Source organism: Culex quinquefasciatus, chromosome 3, assembly GCF_015732765.1.
Source record: "Culex quinquefasciatus strain JHB chromosome 3, VPISU_Cqui_1.0_pri_paternal, whole genome shotgun sequence".
Lineage (NCBI taxonomy): Eukaryota > Metazoa > Arthropoda > Insecta > Diptera > Culicidae > Culex > Culex quinquefasciatus.
Genome location: NC_051863.1, coordinates 149,817,548 through 149,845,384, shown reverse-complemented (window position 1 = coordinate 149,845,384; position 27,837 = coordinate 149,817,548). Strand labels below are relative to the sequence as shown.

At 38.9% G+C, this 27,837-nt stretch overlaps 2 protein-coding genes across 6 annotated transcripts in view; one reads left to right on the top strand and one right to left on the bottom strand.

The window, feature by feature from the left end:
- Positions 1–1,349: 1,349 nt before the first annotated feature.
- On the top strand, positions 1,350–5,257 carry LOC6037144. The gene is made up of 5 exons (XM_038264258.1): positions 1,350–1,496; positions 2,212–2,394; positions 2,458–3,771; positions 3,835–4,094; positions 4,158–5,257. The coding sequence occupies exons 2-5, from the start codon at positions 2,218–2,220 to the stop codon at positions 5,182–5,184; spliced, it is 2,778 nt and encodes a 925-aa protein (XP_038120186.1). The 5' UTR covers positions 1,350–1,496; positions 2,212–2,217; the 3' UTR covers positions 5,185–5,257.
- A 5,084-nt stretch (positions 5,258–10,341) lies between these two features.
- LOC6037145 (protein windpipe) overlaps positions 10,342–27,837 on the bottom strand; it is a 126,356-nt gene continuing 108,860 nt past the window's right edge. For all 5 annotated transcript variants that reach the window (XM_038259611.1, XM_038259609.1, XM_038259610.1 and 2 more), the window contains one exon: positions 10,342–13,596. In XM_038259611.1, the coding sequence (XP_038115539.1) occupies positions 11,560–13,572 (2,013 nt within the window). In that variant the 5' untranslated portion in view covers positions 13,573–13,596 and the 3' untranslated portion in view covers positions 10,342–11,559. The remainder of the gene's footprint in view (positions 13,597–27,837) is intronic.

Genomic DNA, 27,837 nt, shown 5'->3' with positions numbered 1-27,837 from the left:
TCGTTTTTTTATAATTTTTGAAATACTTAACTAAACTGCATAATTTTTAATAGAGACTTATGGGACCCCAAGACGGATCGAATGACGCCAAAACGGACAAAATCGGTTCAGCCAATGTCGAGATAATCGAGTGACAAATTTTTGATCAATATCCCACCACACACACAGACATTTGCTCAGAATTTGATTCTTAGTCGATAGGTATACATGAAGGTGGGTCTAGGAGGTCTAATTGAGAAGTTCATTTTTTGAGTGATTTTATAGCCTTTCCTCAGTAAAATGAGAAAGGCAAAAATTACGTCAGATTTGTTTTTGCATAAAATTTCGATTTTTTCCAAAAATCACTATTTTTCAAAAAATCATAACTCGGCGGCAGATTTTTTGACTTTATTTTCTATGGCTCAAAAGTTGCGGGTGTTTGTCCCCTAAAACATATCAAAAAATCTCGAAAATCAAAAAATACGTTTTTTGGGAAATTGAGTTTTTGTAAAAAAAAATTAATTTAAAAACAGGCAATTTTTTTTCCGTGTACCTATTTTTTTCTCAATAGTCCTTAACAATACCTACAACTTTGCCGAAGACACCAAATTGATCAGAAAATCATTCAAAAGTTACAGATATTCGAATATTTACATACCATTTTTGTATGGACAGCTGCCAAAATTGTATGGAGACTTGTATAGATGGTCATAGGGAAAGCCCCCACAAAGTTTGAACCAAATAAAAAAATACAAAAAATAAAAATGGTCGAAATCGGCCGATTTCATAGAGAGTTGCTCCTACTACGAAAATGTGTAAAATCGTTAAAATTGCTCTAAGTCGGGATAACCAACTACTTTCAAAATCGATTCAATCGACAGATTATTGAATTTTGGTGAATTTCAATCCAGTGTCATTTGAATAACATTTATTTTTCAATCTTGTTATTTTTCAGAAGCTTCAAGAACTTCAAGCATTAGCCGTTCATTAATGACAAATGTATTCGATGTGGTGAAGAATATCACTAAGAACAACACGGAATCACCAGGTGAGTAGATTTGGCTGTTGAAAATGGATCATTTCCGTTTTTTCACTAACTGCAACTGCTGCACAAAAAATGGCATGAAAATGCAAATTTTGGTATAACTTGTGCAAATACCATTGTCAATGTTTTGAAACAGTACTCTTCCCTTAAAAAATGATCGAATTCACATAATTTTTCAAACAAGCAACCCCCCTTTCCCCTGCAGTAAATTTCGTGAAGCCGCTACGTATGCACTGCTGAGGCTCATCTTATCAGGGTGGAACCCGGCTGATAAGACCCGGGCGCACGATATGAGTGGGTTGCGTTACGGGTGTTATCGATTTAGTACTGCCCTAGCCGTGTCCCAGTTGTCACCTGTTTCTTTGTTCGTATCGGCCAGATCGGGTTCGCGAATTGCTTCAAAAAGTGCAAATAATTTGTTTAATCACGACGCAGAAGATGGATTTTGTGTAAAACGGAGAGCTTACAAAAAGTATGCATGATTTTGGATATTAATGCAGCGTGTTTAACTATTGAAAAGTGTGAATTTCAAAATAAGATTAATATCATGTTGGAAAGTATTAAACGGAAAATTTAACTGGGGAATTGAGAATGTTTGTAGAGGTATAAAAAACGGGTTTAAATATTTGGTAATCGATTTCGTAATTCACGCTAAATCAACCACTGGACATTGGAAATTGGAACGGACAAATAAACCTGGAAGCCGAAGGAAGTGAAATTGTTTAGAGATAATCTTTATCTTATCACGTTCGAAGCGTTGCGATGCGACGCAGTAGGTATCAGTGTGCAAGTAACAAGTTTTCCTGATGAAAGGAGTGTGTGCGACTTGGAGCTGGCGTTTCACTGGATGATTCATAGCGATGAAAATAGCGCCTTAGGCGTTACGGCTTCAAAAAGGGATTTCCGAAGAATTTCAAACTGCACATTACGTTTTGTTTATTATGTTTATTTGACAAAAAGTCAAATTATGTCGCTGAAATCTTAAATTAATAAAAGTATTTGAAATTTATGTGATACTACAATAACTTAACATTATAATTCACTGTTTGTTTTTTTTTTTTTTTTGAAAGTGCATAATGCAACAACACATTGATTTTTTTTAAACTCACATTTTTGGAATAACTTAAAACGATTTTCATATAATCTCATTTTTGTTCAAATTGCACTCATTTAATATACGTCCACAGCACATAATGGTCTTCAATCCAATCATCGCACTTTTCTTGGCCCTTGCCACCTTAGCCACGATCAGCTACGCCGCGGAGGAATTCTGCCCGGAAGAGTGCCACTGCGGCTTCGAAAGAGGAAACTTTTTCGTGGACTGTTCTGGCTTAGCCCTCACCGAGTTGCCACATTTTCCCGACGTTAACGTATGTTTATTTGTAGATTTCCTTAATTGGCTGTAAAAATTCTAAATTTTGATCGCTTTCCAGGTTCAAATTCTCGACCTGTCGGATAATGGCTTCACCTACGTTCCGTCCCAATTAGCACAGTTTTCAAATCTTCGCTATCTGGACATGTCATCGAATTTGATCGCGTCTCTACCTCCTGGATCGTTCAGCGGGCTTGGTTCACTGAAGCAGCTGAATCTGGCCAAGAATAACATCTCCAGCTGGGCCAATATTTACCCGAATGAGTTACTCCAGACGGTTCCTTCGCTGGAAGAGTTAAGCTTGGCAGAGAATCATTTTACAAGTTTTTCGAGCAACGATCCTTCGCTGGTTCTGTTGAGTTTGTCGTTGAAATATTTGGATTTGGGCAACTGCAAGATTACGAAGATTGCCGGCAAGGAGGTTATTCAGGGATTGCCGGCCTTGGAGCACTTGAAACTGAACGGAAATCCCATGCACGGCATGTCAGATATAAGGTCAACGGGCCTGAAAACGCTGGATTTGAGCAACTGTAAGCTGGTCTCGCTGCAACCGACGGTCTTTAGTGGGTTGGAGTCACTAACGTACGTCAATTTGGCGAGAAACTCCAGGTTATCTTTGTCGAGCAATGGCAACGTAACTTCGTTGAGCTTGAAGCGGATCAACTTGTCGAATTGTAACATGGATTCGATCGATTTGGGGGGATTTCCAAATCTGATGACTGCTGTTCTAAGAGGAAATATGATAAGACATCTCACGAGGGACAGCTTCGCTGCAAATCCACTGCTGGAGAACATTGATATTTCCTCCAACTCCATTGGATTGGTACAAAGTGATACCTTTCGTCAGCTAGAACACTTGAAAAGTTTAGATCTGTCCTTCAACATGATTCCACGAATCGACGGAAAGACCTTCAAGGAAAATGTAATGCTTACCCACATCAACCTGAGCCGGAATTTCATCGCACGACTCCAACGCCTAGTCGCCACATCCCTAGCCCACCTCAACGTGAGCTCCTGTGAAATTCTCAACATTGATCCCGATGCCCTGGGTGCGATGCCAGCTCTCATCGATCTGGATCTCTCGAATAACCTGCTCGCGGAAGAGCCCCAGAACATTGCGTCGGATTCGCTGCAAACGCTAGATCTCAGCATGTGTCGGTTGACTACCATCAGGAACACCACCTTCATCGGACTGCCTAACCTTTTGAGGATCAACCTGTCCGGAAACCGATTCACTACCACATTCCGGGTAGAATTTTTCGACCACACCCCATATTTAAGTGAAATTTGGCTGGGAGACAATCCGTGGCGTTGTGATTGCCGAAGCGCAGGGTTTCAAGAGTTTTTCCAGTTTTTGGTCGATCAACCGCAGCGGGTCAGAACTGCAGAACCTCAAAATCAATCAAACTATCATTCACCAAGCACCTTTCTTTCCCAGGTTAACAACCGAAAGGACCTACGTTGCATCAGTCCGGACGACTTCTTTGGGGCCACTTGGGAGGCGGCATGCAGATCTGTTTGGTACCCACAGGACATGATGGGTACCACCGAGCGGATATGGACGTACTTTATGTTGGCAATACTGGCGTTTTTTGGATTTTTCTGCCTGTACTCGTCGATTCGGAGGTTCATCGATTCAAGGAGGAAGATGACTGCAGAAAGGGAGCGTCAGGACAACATACAGGAGCTGCGAGAGATGTGAGTGATTTATTTACCTAAAAGCTAATAAGTAGTTCTAACATGTTCATGTCTACCGTCCAGTGCCCGCGAAAACCAAATCCGCCTGCGCCAGCAAGCCCAGCTGAACGCTCCGGACATGCGCGAATCACGCCCACCGGCGTACGAGGATGCGATCTTGCTGCCCAAGCTGGACGCCGCTTCGTTTGCCTCGCTGGATGAACTGGTGTTGCGGGGTAAGCGCCGCAAGAAGCGAAAGCAACGCCAATCGACCGGGGACGTTCGAGCGGACACCGAAGCAGACGATGATCAGGCGGAGTTGCGACCGAGTAATCGCTCGAGAAGTGAGAATGTCCTGTCGGTTCGGGGTACGATTTATCAGGAACCCAGTGATACGCTCAACAGGGAGAGTACAGCCATTTACCAAAGCCCCAGAAGCTCGAACAGAGTCGTGGTGGCAAGTGTTCACGTGTCTCCTTCGGAGTCACGCGCATCCCAAACAGTTGCTCTCCAGCGATCGTCTACTCCAACTGGGGAAGAACTTCACTACCACTCCACAGACATTCTGGGAATAGATCGTACCTCGTCGTCCGTAAGCCAACAACCATCGAATCGCTCCGTAACAGTCTCAGTGTACGAACCAGGCAGTTCTATACAGTCAACCCGAAACCCCGATCACCTTCAGAACTTCAACGATCGCAGCTACGAAAACAGTCCGTACGCAAAGCGCAAAGTCAAACCACTGCAGCACATCAACCCCAACGGAAGTATCGAAGAGATCACGGACTTCGAACAGCACGACACCAGTCCATACGCGAAACGTCGGATAAAGCACATGGCCAGCTTCAAGGGCGGCCAGGATCGACCACCGCTGCCGGCGAGACCTGCTCCAAAGATGCCCGATGCACCATCGGAGATTGTGGTCGTCGAGGACTACTTCAAGTCGGATCCACAGAAAGAGTTGGGTCAGGACGACCTTGAGCTGGAGTTTGCTGTCGTAACGGTAGAGGACGTTCAGAGACCGCTGATCGTGGATGAAGGGGAAGGACAGGGCAACAGTTCCAGTGATGGCAGTATTGAAGTTATTCCGATGAGGCCGAAGCCCACGTGATAATGTAGCGTTTAGGGAGGTTATTTATGCTTGGAACACAATTGAATAATAAAATAGTTGACTGATAAAGTGAGAAGTGGACTTTTGATCAAGCCAATCTCTGCGTTTTCATATTTTTATGTTCATTTCTAGAGTTTTTTTTAAAGATCCTATAAGCTATTGTGTTTCATGTGTTTATAGGCCCTTAAAAAACTCTTTCGAAATCCGGACACTTAGTACCATTTTTTTTATTAAAGACCGAATTGCACACTTCTCAGCATTTTGCTGAAATATTCACCTACTCCAAGATTGACCTGGGGTTAGGCTCGGCTGTCTTTTTAAGTTTGGGGATGGGCTTCCTTCTTTTCAATTGATCTTTAACCTTCCACAATAATCTGTTGCACTAGCCAGTGAGCCTAAGCTCTTTTAAGGCAGTGCTTTTCTTATATTCTAACTACATTCTATGATTTGGTATATCATTTTTGTTATAGCTGGCAAAAAATCAAGTCATAAGTTGGAAATGTAGAAATATCATCAGGATGTAGTATTAACAGTCAGTTTTAAGAGAATGCATGTCTTTTCTAACAATTTTTCATCAGAATTTGAAAACTAAAATGACATGTTGTGCTTCGAATCCCGGACACTGTTAAAAGCTGATTCGAAATCCGGACACTTTTGCTTCGAATTCCGGACACTCGAGTACTATTGTTAATTTGATTGTGGTTAACCGCGGTGGATTTTCTTGAAATAATTCGAACTGTCAAAAATCCACCAAAGCATCTACCACATTGATCACTCAAAAAACTATGGTAGAAAAGTATCCACCGGTAGATCCTGTGGTGGATTTTTGACAGTTCGAATTATTTGAAGAAAATCCACCGCGGAAAACCAAATCAAATTGACAAAAGTAGGTAGTAGCGTGGTTCACGTTTCTATGAAAAAGACAAAAGTTGTTATTTTGTCTTGCATCAACCGGAATTTCGTTCTTTTATGTCCTCAGAAGCACTCCTGAAAATTTGAGCCCATTTGGTAAGGTCTAGGAGCTCCAGTTTTAATTTGAAATTTATAGGGATTTTGATTTATTTTCCATGGGAAACTATCTTTTTACATTGTATTAGGATTTTTTATAAATCGATGAAATGACTTGATTCTTATAGTAGGAGATAGGTTTGAACTGGGAACAACTTTGTAGAACATACCAACATGCTAGAAGTGACCCTTTAAAGATACAGATACTTTTAGATGGTGGCTTTTGAAGGGGCTTTACTGTGTGGGCCACCATCTAAAAGTATCTGTATCTTTAAAGGGTCACTTCCTAGCATGTTGGTATGTTCTACAAAGTTGTTCAGTTCAAACCTATCTCCTACTATAGAATCAAGTCATTTCATCGATTTATAAAAAAATCCTAATACAATGTAAAATGATAGTTTCCCATGGAAAATAAATCAAAATCCCATATAAATTTCAAATCATCTAGGCAAATGGGCTCAAATTTTCAGGAGTGCTTCTGAGGACATAAAAGAACGAAATTCCGGTTGATGCAAGACAAAATAACAACTTTTGTCTTTTTCATAGAAACGTGAACCACGCTAGTAGGTAGGGGAACAGCATCTAATTCCAGCGTGCCTCTAATGTTGGCAGGTAAGAACTTTGACATTCAATTAAAGCTAATTAAAAGCGTTTTCAACTGAAATCGATTGATAAATAGCTCAATAAGAAGTGAGCAAGCAAGTTTATATCAAAAGTTTTGCAAATTTAGTTGTTTAAATAGTGAATATCAGCAAATTGGATGGAATTAGGTGCGAGTGATTAACCTGCCAAAGATACGAGAATTTCCCCTACTTAAATTTTGTAGCTACTTAAATTTTGTTTATGAATCGCACAAATTTGGACTGAAATGTTAGAGAATGGCATTCTTTAGGTTTCAAATAAGCTGTTAACATCAAAACAATCGATAGTTTATATAAAAATTTCTAGAATTTAAGAAAATCAAAAACATAAATTTCTGCTTTGCCTTCCTGGTGCTTCGAACGCCCAAGAAATATTTCCGTTTTGGTATACATATAATTTTATTTAATTTTATTGTTTTGGCATTATCTACAGCGTTCAAACAAACTTTAAATGAAAGTTGATGAGAGAATTTATCAAATAACACAGTTTTGACTTTCATAAGACGAACTTAGGGGGAGAGGGGGTAAAATGCACCCCCGGGGCAAAACGCACCCATGCTTTTCTCGGTTTTTGGAAGAATTTTCCGGGGTAAAAATCATAGAAATTGGAAGCTTAACATTACTAAACCATGCTGGAAAAATTTGAGCATCGCAGTATCAAAACAGCTCAATTTATTTGCAAAACTTTAAAATGTTGTGTTTTCATCTAATTTTCATTGAACATTCATTATGATTTTTGTACAATATAAAAAGCATTTATTGATATTGTGAGTGTTGAGGTATATAGTTTTTGCCATAATCTTCCTTATTCTGTAGATAGATGAGTCCAAAAACATCAAAAAATGCATTTTTAATTTAATTTTCTACAAAAAGCGTGGTCGGGGCAAAATGCACCGCTTTGAAGCTCCTTTGTAAAAACAGCGGTGTCATCTAGTGGTGACTAGTGAAAACTGCTTTTACCCGGTGCATTTTGCCCCATGTTGCAGTGCATTTTGCCCCGTTGTTGTAGTGCATTTTGCCCCAATGTTGTGATGCATATTGCCCCGCATGGTTGTTTGAAATGAATCAAAAATGTTTTTAGAAATTTGATACTTTTGAACAATTTTGTGGTTTTTTAAGACTTTTTTCACATGGATGATGAAGAATAATAGTTGTTTTAGAACATCGAACAAAATTATTCCACAGTAATGCTGTAATGGTTGAGAAATCACAGTTTTCCCTTAGGGAGTGCATATTACCCCCTCTCCCCCTATATCTAAATAATTGATAAAACAAGTTGAAGTGTCCGGGTTTCGAAGCGTCCGGGAATTCGAATCATGACGTTATGTGCATAATTTATCCGTCCCCTTAAATTATTGAATAAAAAAATATTTACCACTTTTTTCCTAAAACAAATGAAAAATCAATACAAAAATGAAAAAAAAAATCGGAAAACTCATTAGGATTCGGTGAACGGGCATGTATTTCCAACGGACTCCTGATGTTGGTACGCTGAGCCGTATGGTTAAATTCACAAATTGGGTGGATTTATATAAAACGTTTCATCGGTAAGTTTTATTATGCCATTTCGGTGAAAAGTTTGGCGGGGATTGACGCATCTTTGCCATATAATTATTGGTCTGACAAGTGCCATTAAATTGTGCGATGAAATATTTTCAAAAAATCTACCAAAATTGTATGATTAACAACATGGCTCTGTTCAAGTGACTTGCATGAAATACTGCATACAACTTGACAGGAAATATTTCGCAGCCCAGTTTTTATCCATTTTTGTCCATAGCCGTAGCTCCAAACCGAAAATTTCGGTGGATTACTTGAAACATTTCTCTGAACAAATTCGATGTCACAGTTGTATTGTTAATTTGATTTTGGTTTACCGCGGTAGATCTTATTGAAATAATTTGAAGTGTTAAAAAACCATCAAAGCATCTACCACATTGATTACACAAAAAAACGCGATCTACCACGATCAATTTTTAACAGTTCGACGCCAACGAATCATCTAAAAAAAAAATACCGCGGTTTACCAAAATCAAATCAACAATACAACTCACATGTCAGGTTCACATTTACAAAAAAAAGTCTCAATCGGGAGCATCTATAAACCACGTGGACCTTTTTTTCAAAATCTCAACCCCACCCCCACCCTCCCCACCCTTTGTGGACTTTTTGAATGGAACATGGACAACGGTCAATGCACCGTCAATGCACAACGGACAATGCAACTTAGTTTATCAACACGACCCGTAGGCATTGAAATATTTCTCATAATTTCATAGCAAATAAACTAAAAACCGCCACCTATATACTAGTAGAGTAAGCTATTGGAAGCACGAAAGGAAATAATTCAGGTGCTTTGAACAATTTTAAATGACGATCCATGTCATTCTATATGTACCCAAGAGAGTATAAATCGCACACTCAATGTATTTAGTTGTTTAAAGTACTCTTTTAAAAGAGTGATGATTGAAGAACTTGAAAACAAAGGGTGAACAAAGGGTAATACACTCAACCCCTGGTGGTTAATCACTTTTTCGTTTGACCCTTTTTTAGTTTGTACCCCATTGGTTGGTCAAAGTCAAACTAAAAAGTGATGAACTGTCAAAACAAACGTTTGGCAGTGTGTGTGAACTCCGTGTAAAAGGGGTGTCAAACTAAAAAGTGACCCCGTCCGTTTGACAACAGTTTGTGTCAAACCATCGGGGTTTGACTGTAAATCTAATATTTCTAGATTCAATTTTCAAAAGGTCGTATCTGCATAAAAAACCTGCGACTCATAGGTTGTTTTGAAAATTTACTCTAGATTTGATAAAGTTGCTGATATTTATGAACATAAATCCCTGGTTCTCAAGTGGGAATCCGTTTTTTTTTGCACCTGTGCCAATTCTGAGCAAAATTGATAAAACATAATTCAGCCCGAAAATGACGAAATTACGTTTTTCATACAAAAATAACTTTTTTTAAATCACTAATAACTTTTCAGGATCGAGTTTTACAGTTTTGGTATGTTCAACAAAGTTGTAGAGCAATGAGAATTTCTCTTTTAGGAATATTTTCATGGTCAAAATCGTAATCGTAATTTTGTCTATAAAAATATAACCATTGAAATGGGTAAATGATGACCGGAATTGCTTATATTTGGCTCAAGGAACAAAATTCAGCTTGTGAAGCAAGGTTTTGAAAGACGTCCCATATTCTGTGCACCCTAATGAACACGCAAGCATCCCAATATGTTTTTTTGAAAGTTGGAAACAAAAAATTATAGAGGAGCAATCAACAAGTTTTTATTATAAAAGAAAATTGAATGTGAAATGTAACGGCGTTTTTTTCAATTTTTCGATACATGCGGATTTCAATTGAATTTCATCAATTTAAATTTTTGATTGATCGTAACTTCGAGTCGTTCTATTTTTTTGTCGACTGAAATAAGAAAATCGATTTCAGAAAGATGGGGATAAATACAATGACATAAATTTCGGACTCAAACAAAGAAAAAATAACCACAATATACGATGTTGTTTACTTCTAGTATAATTTATTTAAAATTTAAATACATACATTTAGCATTTTCTCTCGTTAAATTATTAAAACTTAACAATCTTCTGTAGTTCTAGGATTTCTTCTGAAACAATTGAATTTCGCAGAAAGTGCCTACTTTGTTACTTGTTATCTCCTACATTACCTTCTTACAAATTGCTTGTTTTCTAGGTGTTAGATTTCCATGTAAATTTCTCATAAGGCAGCCACTTGACTTTATTCGTTACTAAATTTATTTGTCCTACCAAAACAAAAAAAAACACGTTGGCTTGATATGATTTTGTCTCTCGCAAACTAGCTAAGCACTTTTGAATTGAATTGGTTTGACTGTGACTCGTAACATTATACGCGAGAAAGAAAAGTTGGTTGTTGTTCGTATCTTGCACAATAATATAATATTTACATTCCTGTGATTTTGGTATTCTTACACTACCTACTATTGTTGGCTAGAAAGTTTGCTCTGAAGCATGCGCGCACGCGCCCCTAAAAATAGGTAAGCCAAATCATGTTAGGATGAACTGAAAGAAGTGGTTGGAAGAGGGTGAGGGGGGGAGGAACGTTTTACAATTTACACCTAATGCTTAACACTCTTGATGTTGGCGCGTACCCCATCCGACCTGACTATCACAACTGTGGTTTTTTTTTACTTATTTTGTTCTCAAACATACTTTTATATGGTACCTTAATCTTCCTGACATGCGTTCATGCGACAGTTTGTTTTTGCTTCACAGACTGATTTCCACGTGTCTGCCATGATTTTGTGCACTTCTTGATGACTTTTTCCTACGTGAAACTCAGCTTTCACGCTATCCTAAATGGGTTTGAGCCGTTTGAGCGCACATGACGGTTTCGTAACATGTTAGCAAAAAAAAAGAACTGATAAAGGCTCTCCGCGCTTCTTCAAACAGATGTTATCTACACGAAAAAAGGGTTGACTCGATTTACTCTCTCTTGGGGCACCTTATCGGGGGGTGCGATAAGGTTCTCCGTTCGATATATGTATACGTTAACGTGTGTGTGTTTTTGCCGTAAGCGGACCTTACGGCGTATTAGAAACTAGTGCTCAGCGTCACGAACGTCACACGGATGTCGCGACGTTCGGATTAGGCCGCCGCTAGGAGGGTGGTTGCTGCGGCACCAGAATCCGCAGCGTGCACTTTCGTATCGGTCGTCGGTGGTTGTCGTGGGATCAGAACTTCTGATCCGGCGTCGTAATGTACTCGCCCGCCCGGGATCGACTTCGCGTCACCAGGATGGGCGTTTTGGGTTTGGGCGTTTCGGTCAGCTTGATCTTGACGCGACCCGTTTCGGGGGAGTAGACCGGCGAGTAGCGGTCGGATTTGGGCGAGGTTGGCACGTAGATCGGGCTGTAGCGCTTCGATTTGGGTGAATCTACCGACTCGGGGTGGGGATCGGGGTAGAGCTGGTTGGGGTTGCCGTTGGCGGCTGGCGGGGGTAGGAACACTTCGTCGTCCTGTGATGGCACGTGGTGATTGGGCTGGTGGACTCCGGCCGGGTCTCCGTTCCGGACGGGCACGGTTCCGTTGCCGTTCTGGAGCGGGACCGTGTTGTTGTTGTTGTTTTGAGGCACGTTTTCGTACAAGCTGTCTTTGCTCTTGTTACGATCTGCGGGGACTGGCTTGAAGCTGTCCAGCGAGGGTTTGTCGAGCGAGGTTCGCTCGGGTTTGGTCGGAGGCTTGTCAAACACCTTGTCAAAGTCCGACTTGTTGCGATCGTTCATGAGGGGCACTCGCTCCGGCGGGTTGTGACCATTCTTCTCCAGCGGTTTTCCAAGCAGACTCTTGTCCATGTCTTGCATTTCACGGGCCGATTCAAGATCACTCTTGTTGCGACGGTTGCGTGTCTCTGGTTTCCGTTTGCACATTACCAATAGGATGAGGGACAGCAGAATGATTCCAAGAATCGCCAGCAAGATGTAAGTACTCTTACTGTCAGAATCAGCTCGAGTTGGCTCGTCCACCAGTCGCGTTTCCTCCGCTGGAGCAGCCTCGGTTCCACTTGTCGTTTCGCTGGTAGCAACCTTTCTCGCACCAGCTGCGTCACCGGTAGTTTCCGTTTCTTCCGTGGAAACTCCCGCAGTAGTTTCTTCCTCAATACCCACACCAAAGATGCCCAAACCTCCCGTCGGAGAAGTCAACGGTTTCTCTTCACTCTCCCCATCCTCGCTACCTCCGTCAACGGAAATGCTCGGATCCGGAAGAACCAGAATTCCACCTCCACTTCCACTGCCTTCATCCTCATCTTCCGCCCCAACAACCGCGTTCTGAATCTGACCAACTCTCACGGTTTCATTTCGCTCTCCGGAACCTTCCCCAGCCCCCAGTTCCGTAACTCGCGCCGCCTCTCCAATATCTACCGATCCCGCGTCAGCTCCCGAACCCTCCTCCAAATCATCGTCGTTCTGGATATCAATCGGCGGATCCTGACTCTTGCGCTTCTCTCCCACTGGCAGATAATCCTTGTGAAACTCGTCCTCCTCCTCCTGCTCCGCACCATCATCAACCTGAGCCTGATCGCCCAGCATCAGATCGTTCTCGTCCTCGTAATCGTCCCAGTTGTAACCCCCGGCACGACCTCCCGCCGCACTGTGGCAAACGTCAGCCTGCTTGACCTGCAGCCATGGCCGACCTTTGAACTCCTGGGGAGCGTTACACTTGATGTGCTGATCGGACCACACATGTCGCGTCGTCAGCCAGTTCCGGATGTGCAACGTTTCGCACGTGCAGTTGATCGGGTTGTTCGCCAGCTCGATCGAGCGCAGCTTCTTCAGCTTCATCAGGTGCAGCGGCAGATAGGTGATCTCATTGTGCGTCAGGTTCAGTGACTCCACAAACGGAGGAATCTTCGACAGCTTGCCCGACGTGATCCGATTCTGGCTCAAATCAAGCCTTCGTATCCGCTTGCCCAGGTGGTTCACCTCGGATAGGTGATTGTTGCTCAGATCCAGTTCCGTGACATTGCGGATGTTTTCCAGCTGCGCCGGGATCTTGGTCAGTTCCAGCCCGGCCAGCACCAACCGTTGCACCGGAAGGGACTTGTCCAGGCTGCGCAGTCCGGTGGTACTCGTGCACGCGACCGTTGTTTCATTGCACGTGCAGCCCCGTGGGCAGGTGTACGTGGTCGAGCTGGATGCCGTACTCAGCAGCACCAGCAACACTGCCGCCAGCAGGGACGGCCTCATCGTGCGGGTGTTGTAGGTTTTGATCTGGAAAAGAATAGAATAAAAAGTGGTCAATAACGTTCACTTGATGAAGTTTGTCTTCCCATAAAGCCGGAATGGTGCTTAAAATCAGAATCTCAAAATAATAAAATAAGCGGAAGGAGACTTCCTGGACGCGCCGCGAAACCCACCACCAACTCTATTCTGGATAGGAATTTGATGGGCCCTTATCAGCACACTTGTCCGGTCTGATGGGCATGTGCCGTCGATGACTAGAGGTGGAAATCGCGCGGAGGGTGTTATTTTAGTAATATTGCACAAGCCATAACGCACACGGTGCCACTTATCAGTTTGCGACATATCGGGAACAAGGTTGGTTTTGGAGCAAAAAGTGTGGCGTCACTGCATTCAAAACTTTATCTAAAATTACATTGTATTCACCTGCTAGCTTATTTTGTGAAAAAAAAAATATAATTATGTGACACGTTGAATATCCACGAAAGTTTTCAATTAAACCATAAAACGTATCGAAAATGCATCAATTAAAACAGCACCACTAACCCAATTTTGATTTCCGCTCGTCGAGCACTCGTGCACTTTTATTCAGCCGTAGCGTTGCAAGGTTTACTGATTACTGGAGGGCTGAACTCTCGTGCCAAGCCAAGAGCTGTTGCAGCATCACATTCCGCGAAGTCATAACTTTACTATATCAACGCAAGGATTGATTAAGAGGGAAAGACCGGCGCTTCGGTGAAGTTTCGTATTTGTTGGGAAATTTGCATTTTTCAGGATTATTTTTTAATCAGATTGTTGTTACTACCGTCAGTTTTGAAGTAACTTTATCCATATTCTGGAAACATTGTACATGTTGAGAAAGGTTACAAACTCAAGGTTACGGATTCAATCCTGCAACAATAAGTGTAAAATACTTTGTTGTAATTTATATTGTAGACAGTAATAAAAGGGATAATTAAAAATATATAGCGATAGTTTCTATAATTTTGAAGATACTAAAATGTCTGAAATAAAAATCTAGATGCAAAAAGCTCTGGTCTACGTGTACCGATAATTAGCAACTTTTTTTAGGTTTTCAATTATGTATTTTTTTATTTGGATTTTACATTGTCCAGCATTCCCTATGTTTCATAAATTAATTTTGTAGGGTAAATATACCCTTTCTAGTCGAATTCCTTCGATCGGCTTATTTGAACATTGATCATGAATTTCAGCTTTCATTGAGAATTGTTGAGAAAATTATTAACACAACGTTTCAAAAATTGCACCAGTAGCATGCCAACAAATGAAGTTTTGTTTTATTCAATTAGATTAAAGACACTATACCTTTTGTTAAAAAAAGCAAATTTTAGGAAATATTCTACATTTTTTATATATGGTTTTTTAATTGTTGATCGGTCTATATTGATTTCTAAATCATAGTTAAAGAATGAAAATTGAAAAAAAAAAACTTTCAATAAAAACTATTTTTAAATTTCAGTAATAAGAGTTGTATTTTGAATTTTGACTTATTTTGGACATTTTTAAATGTTGAGCTTGTTTGTTGAATTTCGAAATTATTTTTCTTCAAAAGAGCAGAAACAAAAAAAAATACGCAATATTTCGGGTTGAAAAATGAGACCAATTAGATGACCGGGACCATGGTAAAGGGGAAGCGTGGTTGCCTCTCACCCAGTCGGCTTGGGTTTGATCCCAGACGGTCCCGGTGGCATTTTTCGAGACGAGATTTGTCTGACCACGCCTTCCGTCGGATGGGGAAGTAAATGTTGGCCCGGTCTAACCTAAAGGGTTAAGTCGATAGCTCAGTCTAGGTGTAGGAGTCGTCTCCCTGGGACCTGCCTCGGTGGGGTCGCTGGTAGTCAGTTGGACTAACAATCCAAAGCTCGTCAGTTCGAATCCCGGGGTGGATGGAAGCTAAGGTGTAAAAAGAGGTTTGCAATTTCCTCAACAATCAAGCCTTCGGACACCTAGTTTCGAGTAGGAATCTCGCAATCGAGAACGCAATGCTGTAGAGCGAATAATTTGATTTTTTATATTTTTCAGATGACACTGAAAAATAAACCAAATGAAACCAAATTTGAACTTTAGAAGGCTGTTTTTTACATCTTAAATTTATTTACTCACTAAATTTGCCAAAAAATGGCCTTTTATACTTTGATGGAGCAAACCAAAAATAAATTTAATTCCACCAAAAGGTGGTGTTAAGAGCGAGTCCACGAGCAAAGCATACCCATCTCGCATCGACCTCACCAATCTGCCAATCAATCTGGGAGTTATTGGAATTTTAGTGCAAAAATAGCATAATTTTCAAACTGAAATAAAAAAGTGTTCCATCCCGATATCAACTCGGATCGACCTGCAGCTTGTAGGGGACATCTGGGACTACCATCTGAGACTAAGACCGCTTTGGGTAAGGCAGTTTAACATATCAAATAGACACTTTTACTTTTAGTGAATTTTTTGGTAGTAAATTTTTGCTCGGAGAAGCCCTTAGATCCCATTTTCTGATGATAATTTTATCATAATCGTGTTCCTGCGACAATTTAACATTAGAAACATGCATAAAAATGTTTGTTTTCATCCATTTTAACCCTTTAAAAAATGTAAGTTAAAAAAAAAAACTTTGATTCACATTTATTGAAAATCAAGTTCGTTTCCAAGGATACTAGATGACACCAGAAAAAAGCAGCTTCTTAATTTTTTTAATCTATTGATATGTGAAACTGCCTTACCCAAAGCGGTCTCAGTCTCAGATGGTAGTTCCAGATGTCCCCTACAAGCTGCAGGTCGATCCAAGTTGATATCTGGATGGAACACTTTTTTTATTTCAGTTTGAAAATTATGCTATTTTTTCACTAAAATGCCAATAACTCCCTTTGGAATAACCCATTTGGATGCTCTACCCTGCATTTTGTTGCATTTTTGAAGCCTTTTAAGTTGCATTTTGAATTTTGAAATTAAATTGAATTTTGCCTAAGTTATAGCCTTTTTAAGATTTTTTACGTTTTTGAACCTTCAAACTTTGTGTCCCGATTTGCCCCACTTCCCGTTGACCTAGAGTGCTCATATTTTGGCCAGATGCTAATTATATATGTACAAACAACCCCTGAAAATTTCAGGCAGATTGATGAGGTCCAAACGCCCATACAAAGGGGTATGCCCTGTTCGTGGACTCGCTCTTAAATATGCTGGATCAGATGTGTAAGATTCTTACGTAAAATTTTATGACAAACAACTTTGTCGAGAACCAAAAAACGATCCGGGTTAACTCTGATGAGTTATTTGCAAAGAAACTTTTGTTTGAAAAGTATTTATCATCACCAGCTTTAGCGACCTTCAAATCTTAGGCTCCATCCATAAAGTACGTCACGCTATAAAATCAGCCAAAATTTAGTCGACTGCCCACAAATTTACAAATTCTTAGCGTTCAATTTCCAAAGAAAGCGATTCGTTTCGGCAAATTAATTTGCATCTCTCGTCATCTCTGCGACCAAACATCACAAAACCAACTGTTTGTCAACAAACGCAGCCAAGTGCCCCACAAAAGGTCACTCTCTCGCCAAATGTCCGGCGTGCGGTATTCAAGTATCAAGTGGCTCTTCCGCGCGCTATCCATCATGTATCTCGGTCAGTGGTCCAGCATGCTGGTCTTTAGGCCACTACTCACTGATGATGGATCGCGATGGGGGCAGATGAGATGAACAACGAGTATACACATTAGCATAGCAAACAGCCTCTCCTCCTCACTTTTAATAACAAGTAGATCTTGTACGACACACGTCTCTCGGCCGCCAACGGCGACAATCTTGGCCAAGTCCAACGCAAAAGTGCATCTTTTTCGTCTTCTTAATGTTTCATCGTTTTCGACTAAGAAGCCAAGATCGCGACAGATGCAACGCGATAATCGGTCCTGAGTTATGACTCGAAAATCTCCGGAGGTTGCGACGCGACGCCCGTGGGACGTCCAAGATCTGGAAATTGGAGCAGATTCAACCGCGCTCAGCCCAACGCGTGTGTGTGTTTGTTTGTTTTTCTGGCTGGCGGTGATGTCTACACTGTCTGTTGATCCGCGCAGCAGCGGTCACTTGTAATGTTTATTATTGTTTTGATTGGGCCAGAAGTGGATAATCGTTATGTATGGTAATAATCATAAAATGGGGGGCGGGGGAAGTATCTACCCGACGATTTGAACGCGGTTGGACGCGCGTGCGGTGCTCGTTTGAGTAGCCGGTGGGGATGATAGTTGACAACCATCAGTGTTGAATGTAAACATCTGCGTCAGACGAAACCTGTAGGATTTGTCCTCGTGGTCGGCGTGGTTCGCGAGACACACGTAGGATTGCAGACGGGTATTGCTGTTGAAAGGGTGTTCAAGATTGCTTTTTATCAAATTTCAAATAAAAACTAAATTTAAAATGTCAACCCTTTGAAATCGGTATGAAGTTGATAAAAAAGTTCATTTAGTGGACATAGTTACATTGGATTTTTTTCATAACATGCTCTAAATTGAAAAAAAAAAATCGAAATTAACTTATCTAACAACTAATTTGCCCTCAAACCAATTAAAAACCCTTAACACGCGTTCGATGATCAGATATTACAAACTCCCTTCAAGCAACCACAACACACTATCCCGCATACGTGACATGCCACTTTGTCATGTTGCTGTAAATGACTTTTTACACCTTCGTGGAGCAAATTAGTAGCAGACACCTCTCACGGAAGGAACCTCCAAACTCGAACTCGAACTCGAACAACAGCGCCTCCGATTGTCGTGAGCACCTTGTCGATAAGGAAAGCAGCGTGATTGAAGAGCACCTTGGAGGGCGGACTAATAACCGGGCAGTTGCGGGTTTTTTTTTGCCATGACAATCACGCCAAATTGAACAGTCCCCCCACCCGGAGCTTGACCCTTGGATGATCGACGATCTTGGGGGTTAATTGTCGGGATGCTGACGTCCAACCTGCTAGATTACGGCACGTGGAAGATTTTAATTAATTAAAATCAATTTTAAACAGCTAAAGTGATTGATTTCCGCAATTTGTCAAACTACTCAAACTGTTCCTGGGTGGCAATCACCTTTCGAGCCTCAAGATTGGTCGCGACAGTTGGTATTCCGATTGAGTTGTCTACCAAACTCGCCGAATTCAATGGCGATAGTAATAAAACCGCACATGGTGGCATTTTGTCCTCTGCACCAAGAGTGGTAAAACATTCGTCAGTCCCCCGATGAGTTACGGCTTTCGCCAAAGTGTCTGGAAGACCAGGTGCCCATTATGGTCAACAACACTCAGGGTTGGTGGTGTTTGCGGGGAGGGCTTTTATCAGCTCATCACCCGGCAGGCAGGCAGTACCCGTTGGATTTCCCACAGTCCCGCAGACATTTGGTCGCTTCCTGTACATGCAGAAAAACATGGTGGATGGCAGGGTGACCACTCGTTTGTAGTTTGACAATAATACAAATTTTATTTTATTCTGTAAACTAAAACAAAGAGATCATTTATTAAATTTTCAGTGACTTTTAAAGATATTTGAAGCCATTGCGAAATTTACTTCACAACAGCGTGCAAAAAAATACACATAATGTACAGTATGTAAAAAAAGTATTTACACCCCTTGGGCACTATGCACATTTTGTGATGAAACATGTAAAAAATTTAAAGTTTGACAGGAACCTAGTACTACGTTTTGTTCAGAAACTCATTCCGAACATTGTGCAACAAAAAGCTCTTGAAAAGATGATTTCTATAAAAAGTTATATAACAAATACTATTACAAAAATAAAAAAGTGCAAAAAAAGTTTGTACACCTTTCGAAAAATTAACATAAATAAAGTTATTTGTTGACAAATCACCATAAATCCAGTCTCGCAACTCCAAATAGGCATCCTTGACTGATTAAACAAATAATTTGGATTGAATATAAAGTTTACTAACTACTTAGTATAAAAGTTTATATAACTCTGGAAATTCTATATAAAACTTATCTAAACTTAATTTTGCAAACTTTTAATTCAACTAAATGTCAATATACTACCATAGAATTGCTAAATAAACATTTTGGAGTGGGTATAACACCGTTTTGGGGGTATTTGTATCGATAGAATAGATTTTTCGTTGGAATTTCGTACCAACCCGGAATTACGTCGTAGGAAAATCCGCCGGCATCCGAACCGGTCCATGATTCACAAGTCAACCTATGTGGAATCGGAAAGGGCATAAAACTTCCGATCTTTTGATACCCATACATCTAGGTTTTCTTTAAAACCTACGTTTTTAAATACCTGGGCAAAAAGTAAGTTTGATCCACGAGACCAAAAATTACGAAATTCCATACATTTTTGGCAGGTTGCTCAAACGAAACCATAACAACGTTTTTGCTTAGGTATTTAAAAACGTGGGTTTATAGAAAACCTGGATGTATGGGTATCAAAAGATCGAAATTTTATGTCCTTTCTGATCACATAGGTTGACTTGTGAATTGTGGACCGGTTCAGATGCTGGCGGATTTTCCGACGACGTAATTCCGGGTTGGTACGAAATTTCAACGAAAAATCTATTCTATCGATACAAATACCCCCAAAACGGTATACCCACTCCAAAATGTTTGTTTAGCAATTCTATGGTAATATATTGACATTTAGTTGAATTAAAAGTTTGCAAAATTAAGTTTAGATAAGTTTTATATAGAATTTCCAGAGTTGTATAAACTTTTATACTAAGTAGTTAGTAAACTTTATATTCAATCAAATTATTTGTTTAATCAGTCAGGATGCTATTTGGAGTTGCAGACTGGATTTATGGTGATTTGTCAACAAATAACTTTATTTATGTTAATTTTTCGAAAGGTGTACAAACTTTTTTTGCACCTTTTTTATTTTCGTAATAGTATTTGTTATATAACTTTTTATAGAAATCATCTTTTCATAAGCTTTTTGTAGCAAAATGTTTGGCATGAGTTTGTGAACAAAACGTAGTACTAGGTTCCTGTCAAACTTTAATTTTTTTACAAGTTTCATCACAAAATGTGCATAGTGCCCAAGGGGTGTAAATACTTTTTTTACATACTGTAAATGGGTAATTCTCCGTCAACTCACACAGCAGTTGCCCCGACCCCTCTTAGATTTGCGTGAAACTTTATCCTAAAAGGTAACTTTTGTCCCTGATCACGAATTCGAGGTCCGTTTTTTGATATCTCGTGACGGAGGGGCGGTACGAATCCTTCCATTTTTGAACATGCGAAAAAAGGGAAAAAACGTATTTTTAATCGAAAAAAACACTATAAAAAGTTTAAAAATTCTACCATTTTCCGTTACTCGACTGTAAACATTTTTGGAACATGTCATTTTATGGGAAATTTAATGTTCTTTTTAAATCTACATTGGCCAAGAAGGGTATTTTTTTCATTTAGAACAAAATTTTTCATTTTAAAATTTCGTGTTTATTCTAACTTTGAAGGGTTATTTTTTAGAGTGTAACAATGTTCTACAAAGATGTAAAGCAGACAATTACAAAAAAATTGATAAATAAACATAAGGGGTTTGCTTATAAACATCACGAGTTATCGCGATTTTACGGAAAAAAGTTTTGAAAAAGTTGGTCGTCATCGATCATGGCCGTACATGGTCACCCTCGACAGACACGGACGACGAAACAAAGAGAAACGCAAAAAGTAATTTTTTCAAAACTTGTTTTCGTAAAATCGCGATAACTCGTGATGTTTTTAGCAAACCTCTTATGTCTATATATCAAAATTTTTGTAATTGTCTGCTCTACAACTTTGTAGAACATTACACTTTTAAAAATAACCCTGCAAAGTTAGAAAAAACACAAAATTTAAAAATGAAAATTTTTGTTCTAAGTGAAAAAATGACCCTTCTGAGTCAATGTAGATTCGAAAAGTACATTAAATTTCCCTTAAAATGACATGTTCCAAAATTTTCTACAGTAAAGTAACGGAAAATGGGAGAACTTTTAAAACTTTTTTAGTGTTTTTTAGATGAAAAATATGTTTTTTTATTCGGAATTTTGAGTACGCCATCAAATCGGGCATCTAATTTTACATAAAAGTCCCTTTGACACCAAATTTCTATCTCATCACCGTTTTAGGCTGCAAATTATTGAAAAACACCTCTTTTTTCGCATGTTCAAAAATGGAAGGGGTCGTACCGCCCCTCCGTCACGAGATATCAAAAAACGGACCTCGGATTCGTGATCAGGGACAAAAGTTACCCTTCAGGACAAAGTTTCACGCAAATCGAAGAGGGGTCGGGGCAACTTTTCCCGATTTCGTGTGAGTTGGTAGAGAATTACCCAGGTTAGTTAAAAATTTGGTTTTTGTACGACAAGTATTTTTCGAACTATCTCCATTTGACACGGAGAAAAAACCGTTCCAAATTTTGAATGTTCATGTTTTTGCGTACATTAAAAGTTCATGAAATCTATACTGCCAACTGGGGTAACAGTATGTTTTACAGCACTGAATGAAAAAATCAGTTTGCACTTAAAAAGAACTATTCTTATACAATTTTAATACTTTAAACACAATAAAAAAACAAAAGGCTGTTGCAAATATTTTTTTAAGTTGTTGTCACCCCTTACTGAATTTATTCGAAAAATCAGAGGACAATGCTTAAATTTAAAAACAGAAATTTAATTGCAATCAGCTGAAATCAGTTCACAACCCAAGCAACACACTTTGTCAGATAAACGTGTTTCCCAACTGGTTGTATAACCAAACGGCCTCGTTACCACAACTTGTTCTACAACTCCTATGCATTGGAAAAAGCGCACTTTTTTCTGTTGTATAACTTGCCAGAATAAGATGCAAGTTATCAGAGTAAGTTGTACAAATGTATCTGACAACACTGTGCTAGCTAACAAGAGATTCAACGAAAAAGGGGGCGTGGTTAAAGGCTGTGCTGTCAAATCAAAGCGCACACTGAAAAGGAAAGATAGATTGAAAACAGTTGTCTAACCGTTACCCAACTTACATGTAAACAAACAGTTCTTATCAGAATTTCAATCAAAGAAGAAGCCAATATGAATAGTATCTCTGACTATTTTGGTACGCTTGTTTCTGAACGATTTATTTAGAAAAAAAATGAAATTGTATGAAAAAAAAACAAAATAATATTTTCGCGCTCTCTAACTGTGATTCTTGTGAAACCCTCTTCATGGCGAACTTTTAGATTTTCATTTTTTTGATGAACTTCGTCTTTCCCAAGATTCGATCCGATGACTTCGACGACTTGTTGTTATCTCCACGGCAGGTCCAGGCGCGCTTCCACATCTCTCCACGAGGCTTCATAGTAAACAAGCTGGCTTAAACGTCAATAAGAAGGCTGCTGTCAGCTTTGTTATACTGCAGTGAGCTAAACAACTTAACTCCAGAAAAGGCTGTCATTGGAAATAAAGTTACATAAGTTTGTTTCAAGTCAGTTGTTATAACTCCATTATGTTACTTTGTTATAACAAACCGTTTCAACTGTCATTTCGATTACCGTACTACGGAGTAACATTGAAAATTGGTGTGATTTTAAGTTGTTGTTTTCTCTATCATGAATTCCGTAAGCTGATATTTTTTGTAGCTTTTACGGGCGATATTTTTATAAATAATCGGTCAACAATTAAAATTATTGCAATCATCGATAAATAAACATTATTGAAACTCTAAATACCTCACGTACAAATTTACACCACCTAACAACACGCAATGTCAAGTTGAATATGTTTGTTGATTATCAGTTATATAACCTATTCTCCGATAACATTTGTGTAACAAAGCGAGAAAACCTAAGGTTATTTATAGAATGGTTGGCCACGCCCATTTTTCAGAAGATGCCGTCTCATGACAATGTTAGATAAGCAGTGAAACAAACAGTGCAGTATTATTCTTATTCAACAAACTATTTTCGAGGAAAACAATGCAGATGAGGGAACAGCATCATGGCATTTCAGGATTTTGACGTTTAATTACAGCTCATAAAAAGCGTTTTCGACTGAAATGAAGTGATAGATACCTCAAACCGAAGTGAGCAAGCAAGTTTTTATCGAAGGTGTTCCAAAATAAGTTGTTTAGACAGTATAAATCAGCAAATTGGATGGAACCCTCCAAATAGGTAAGAATTTTTCCTATGTTGTGTTTTGTTGGAAAAGAGTAAAGTTGACTGTGTTTTAACACTTTTGTGGCACAAAACACGATAGTTACATACGTCAGTTATACAAGCAGTGAAACAAACTGTTATTTAAGTTATGTTCAGATTTTTTCTCATATGTTTATCAAAAACAATTGTCTAACTATTATTCAACAGTCGACAAGTTATGAGTGCTACTTGGGAATACATTCCCCTGCGATTATAATCGTTTAAGCTTGTTTGGGATTATTCAAAAATATTTAAAATTTTAGTAAATTTTTCGATGAACAGTATCGCAAAAAATTCATTGCTGAAAATTTAGTTTTCGTTGGACCTTAATTTTTTTCATACTGCTGATTGCAAAAAACTGGACCAGTATAAAAAGCATTCAAAACAAATTATTCAAATGTTGAAACTATGGCATGTTGTTTAATTTTATTTTTGCCTCCTCTCGACCAAGAGACAAAAACTTTGAAAAATATTTGCATCGGCCTCAGTCAACAATTCCTCATATCCCAATAAGAACTGATTTAGAACAACGTTTTTTTTTACAAGATTCCAAGACAAAATCTATATCTTTGGAAGATAATTTCTTATCGATTCAGGTTTCCAGGATTTGTTTCTTAGCATTTTGATTTTTGCAGAAAATCAAAAATATGTTTATTCAAAGCTTATGAAAAATTTTCTTAGCTCTTCAAGAAAAAATATGTAAAGAATATAATCGTACTTTTTCGCAGCTTTTTAAAAATAAATTCAGAAAACTTTGCTATCAATATGTTTTAGGTCGAATTATCGAATCAAGATTTTTTTCTTGTCTTATTTTTATTGTCGATTTGGAATTTTTAAATCCAAGGTAACGGCAAAAATGGCGGCGATGATATATTGAGAAAATACATTTGGCAATTTAATAGGCAATCAACCATTAAAATCATTTGCATTAAAAAATAAATTCTAAAAAACTTTGAACCATTTTTTTATGAACAGTCCTAATCGTTGCCGAAGAAAACAAAATGATTAGAAATCAGATCTGAAAACTTCTTTCAAAAGTACAGATTTTCGAAAAATTCACATATCCATTTTGTATGACACGCTCGCAAATGCAGTTTTGTAATGTTACAGAATTTTTAATTTCGAAGTTTACTCCATCGGTTTTTTTATTACTCCAAATCTAGCCAGATATTATTTTTATCAAGAAACTTTTGAATCATATTCTAATTTAAGTATTTCCTAAATAAATCGAGACAATTTGCCACCCTAAGTTTATCTTCAACGAAAGGAAATTCCGAGGTGACTAAATGTGTGAAATGTCGTCGACAGTCACAACCGGCGAAGAAAAAAACGATGGTGGCAGTGGAAAATGGCCAAATATGTCGCTGAAGGCATCACACGGAGGCCAACGGTCGGTCCCCCCTTTGATTTGCTCAAAACAATTGACGTTGGCTTATCGAGATGCATTTGAAATTTAATATGAATCTTGTAGAAAAATTTCTCAACCCGTAAGAAACCCCCCAAACGATGACTCAATCCCAGGTTGAGCTGCAACAAGCTGATTCAATTCGCATGTGTCTGGTTTGAACCTTTCTCCGCTACTATACAGTTAGACATCTTTGTAACGTTCAAAGAAAATCAAATGTTTCCCGCGGTTCACAGCGCTGGTGTAACGATGGTGATTAATACCAATCCATAACGCGGTGTTTACACCCACTACAAGCAGACCGTGCTTTGAACTTGAAACGTCCAAGTTATGAATGGCGGCTGTTCTAGAGGGGTGTTCCACTCATTTTTAAGATTTTACATTTCTCTTTAATATAATAGTGAATTTGTTTAAAATTCAATCCTTCAAAATAAGAATTTTGAATTAAATTTGAAATAATTGAAATATAATAAATCACAGTTAAAAACAAAGTTATCGGATGCTGGCGTGAGTCACCCCAACAACCGACTGAAGACGACCTTGAACTGTTTCCTCAAATCATACGCTTTTCGTTCAGTCAGTGGCCGTTGGTCAATGGTCGATCGATCGTCTGAACTGTGGTGGTGTGGTGGGTAGCGCCGACAGGTCGAAGAATTTTCAGCTCTGCAGTGTACTTTTACCGTTCGACTGTTCACCAACTGTGAGCGATTGATGGGTGAGGCAGGGTTGAAGTTTGGGTTGCTTCCAAATGGAGTAATTAATTTAGCAGTTATTTGAATAATAGTATTTTTTTCAAAGTAATGATTTGTATTGACAATTTCCAGAAACTCGTAAATATATCTTGGTGATCAAGTTTGCAATTTTCAAATTTGGAATTCCCACCCTGCTCGAAAACCACCCAAAAATGTCCCTTTCTTCGCAACCATTCCGAGAACAAAATTAAAACCGGCGGCGCCAAGGTTGCACAGTTTCACTTTGGATGCAACTTGACAGAGGCGAGATTTTTCACACCCATGCAAGGCGGTTCAAAGTACGCACCCACGAACCCGGCTATTTTCGGGGAGGTGATCGACTGTCGGCAGTCCATTTTAAGACAAATCATGCCGTGTGCTGCAAAAAGTCGTCGAATGCAATTCTGTGGAGGTTTTTGGCGAACCAAAAATTGTTTTGTGGTTTACTTTAAAACAAACAATTTGGAATTGTTTTTCGCACCTTTGAGCAAATTCCAAGAAAACGTTTGAAAGTGAGCAGATTGTTGGGAAATGCAAAACATAAAGCAGAAATGTTTTCCCTCCTGGCAAACGCTTCAATCTCGAGAGTTAAAAGTGTAAACTGGTCTAGTCAGGTTGGCTGAACCCATGGAGAGCGGTACACTTTGTGAAATTGATTTATTGGACACATAAATTTATCGCTTTTGAAGAGGCCATTCTTGCATTGGAGCTTAAGGCATTCCGAGCTAAGTTTATTTGAAGTGTGGACCAAACGAGGTAATTGATACTTGTTATTCACTTTCGCTAGATTGCTTGTGTATTAACGTAGATTAGGGCAGGTTATGATAGTTTTATTTCAAAGAAATTTGTTCTGGATTCATTAAAAAAATTTGAATGTACGAACAGCTAGAATTTTTCTTGTTTCTTGTTTCTTGTTTCTTGTTTCTTGTTTCTTGTTTCTTGTTTCTTGTTTCTTGTTTCTTGTTTCTTGTTTCTTGTTTCTTGTTTCTTGTTTCTTGTTTCTTGTTTCTTGTTTCTTGTTTCTTGTTTCTTGTTTCTTGTTTCTTGTTTCTTGTTTCTTGTTTCTTGTTTCTTGTTTCTTGTTTCTTGTTTCTTGTTTCTTGTTTCTTGTTTCTTGTTTCTTGTTTCTTGTTTCTTGTTTCTTGTTTCTTGTTTCTTGTTTCTTGTTTCTTGTTTCTTGTTTCTTGTTTCTTGTTTCTTGTTTCTTGTTTCTTGTTTCTTGTTTCTTGTTTCTTGTTTCTTGTTTCTTGTTTCTTGTTTCTTGTTTCTTGTTTCTTGTTTCTTGTTTCTTGTTTCTTGTTTCTTGTTTCTTGTTTCTTGTTTCTTGTTTCTTGTTTCTTGTTTCTTGTTTCTTGTTTCTTGTTTCTTGTTTCTTGTTTCTTGTTTCTTGTTTCTTGTTTCTTGTTTCTTGTTTCTTGTTTCTTGTTTCTTGTTTCTTGTTTCTTGTTTCTTGTTTCTTGTTTCTTGTTTCTTGTTTCTTGTTTCTTGTTTCTTGTTTCTTGTTTCTTGTTTCTTGTTTCTTGTTTCTTGTTTCTTGTTTCTTGTTTCTTGTTTTTAAATATATTTGACGCAGCGCAAAACAGATTGATACAAAGCAAATACTTTTTTAAACCAAGAAAGAAAAAAACTTTAAATTACCACTCTAGGAAATTATTTGAATAAAGCATATAAAGAAACACTTTCAACTTGAGCTGACTAAGCTTGGAGATCCCAACGGCGGAATGCACGCTTGAAACGACCCCCACACTGAGCCGGCCGCAAATCTGTTTTAGTTTAAATGATTTAATTTAAATTGTTTTTAACTGCGTTTAGCGGGGCGCGCACAACCATTTAGCGCGAAAGCAAAACTAGTGTGGGAGAAAGATGCTGCCGACGGCGCAGAATTGCCTTTGCGGAGTGCTTAATTACCAACTAGTTAGGTGGGCTTGTTATGCGCCAGCCGCAAGGTTTGACTTTTCTGTTTGACAAGATTTTTTCTAATATTTTTGAA

Bases quoted from the DNA above. Each gene is read 5' to 3' on its own strand.
- LOC6037144 (XM_038264258.1), top strand. From the start codon at position 2,218: ATGGTCTTCAATCCAATCATCGCACTTTTCTTGGCCCTTGCCACCTTA. The intron at 3,772-3,834 runs GTCAGAACTGCA...TTTCTTTCCCAG, and splicing joins TGGTCGATCAACCGCAGCGG to GTTAACAACCGAAAGGACCT. The intron at 4,095-4,157 runs GTGAGTGATTTA...TCTACCGTCCAG, and splicing joins ATACAGGAGCTGCGAGAGAT to TGCCCGCGAAAACCAAATCC.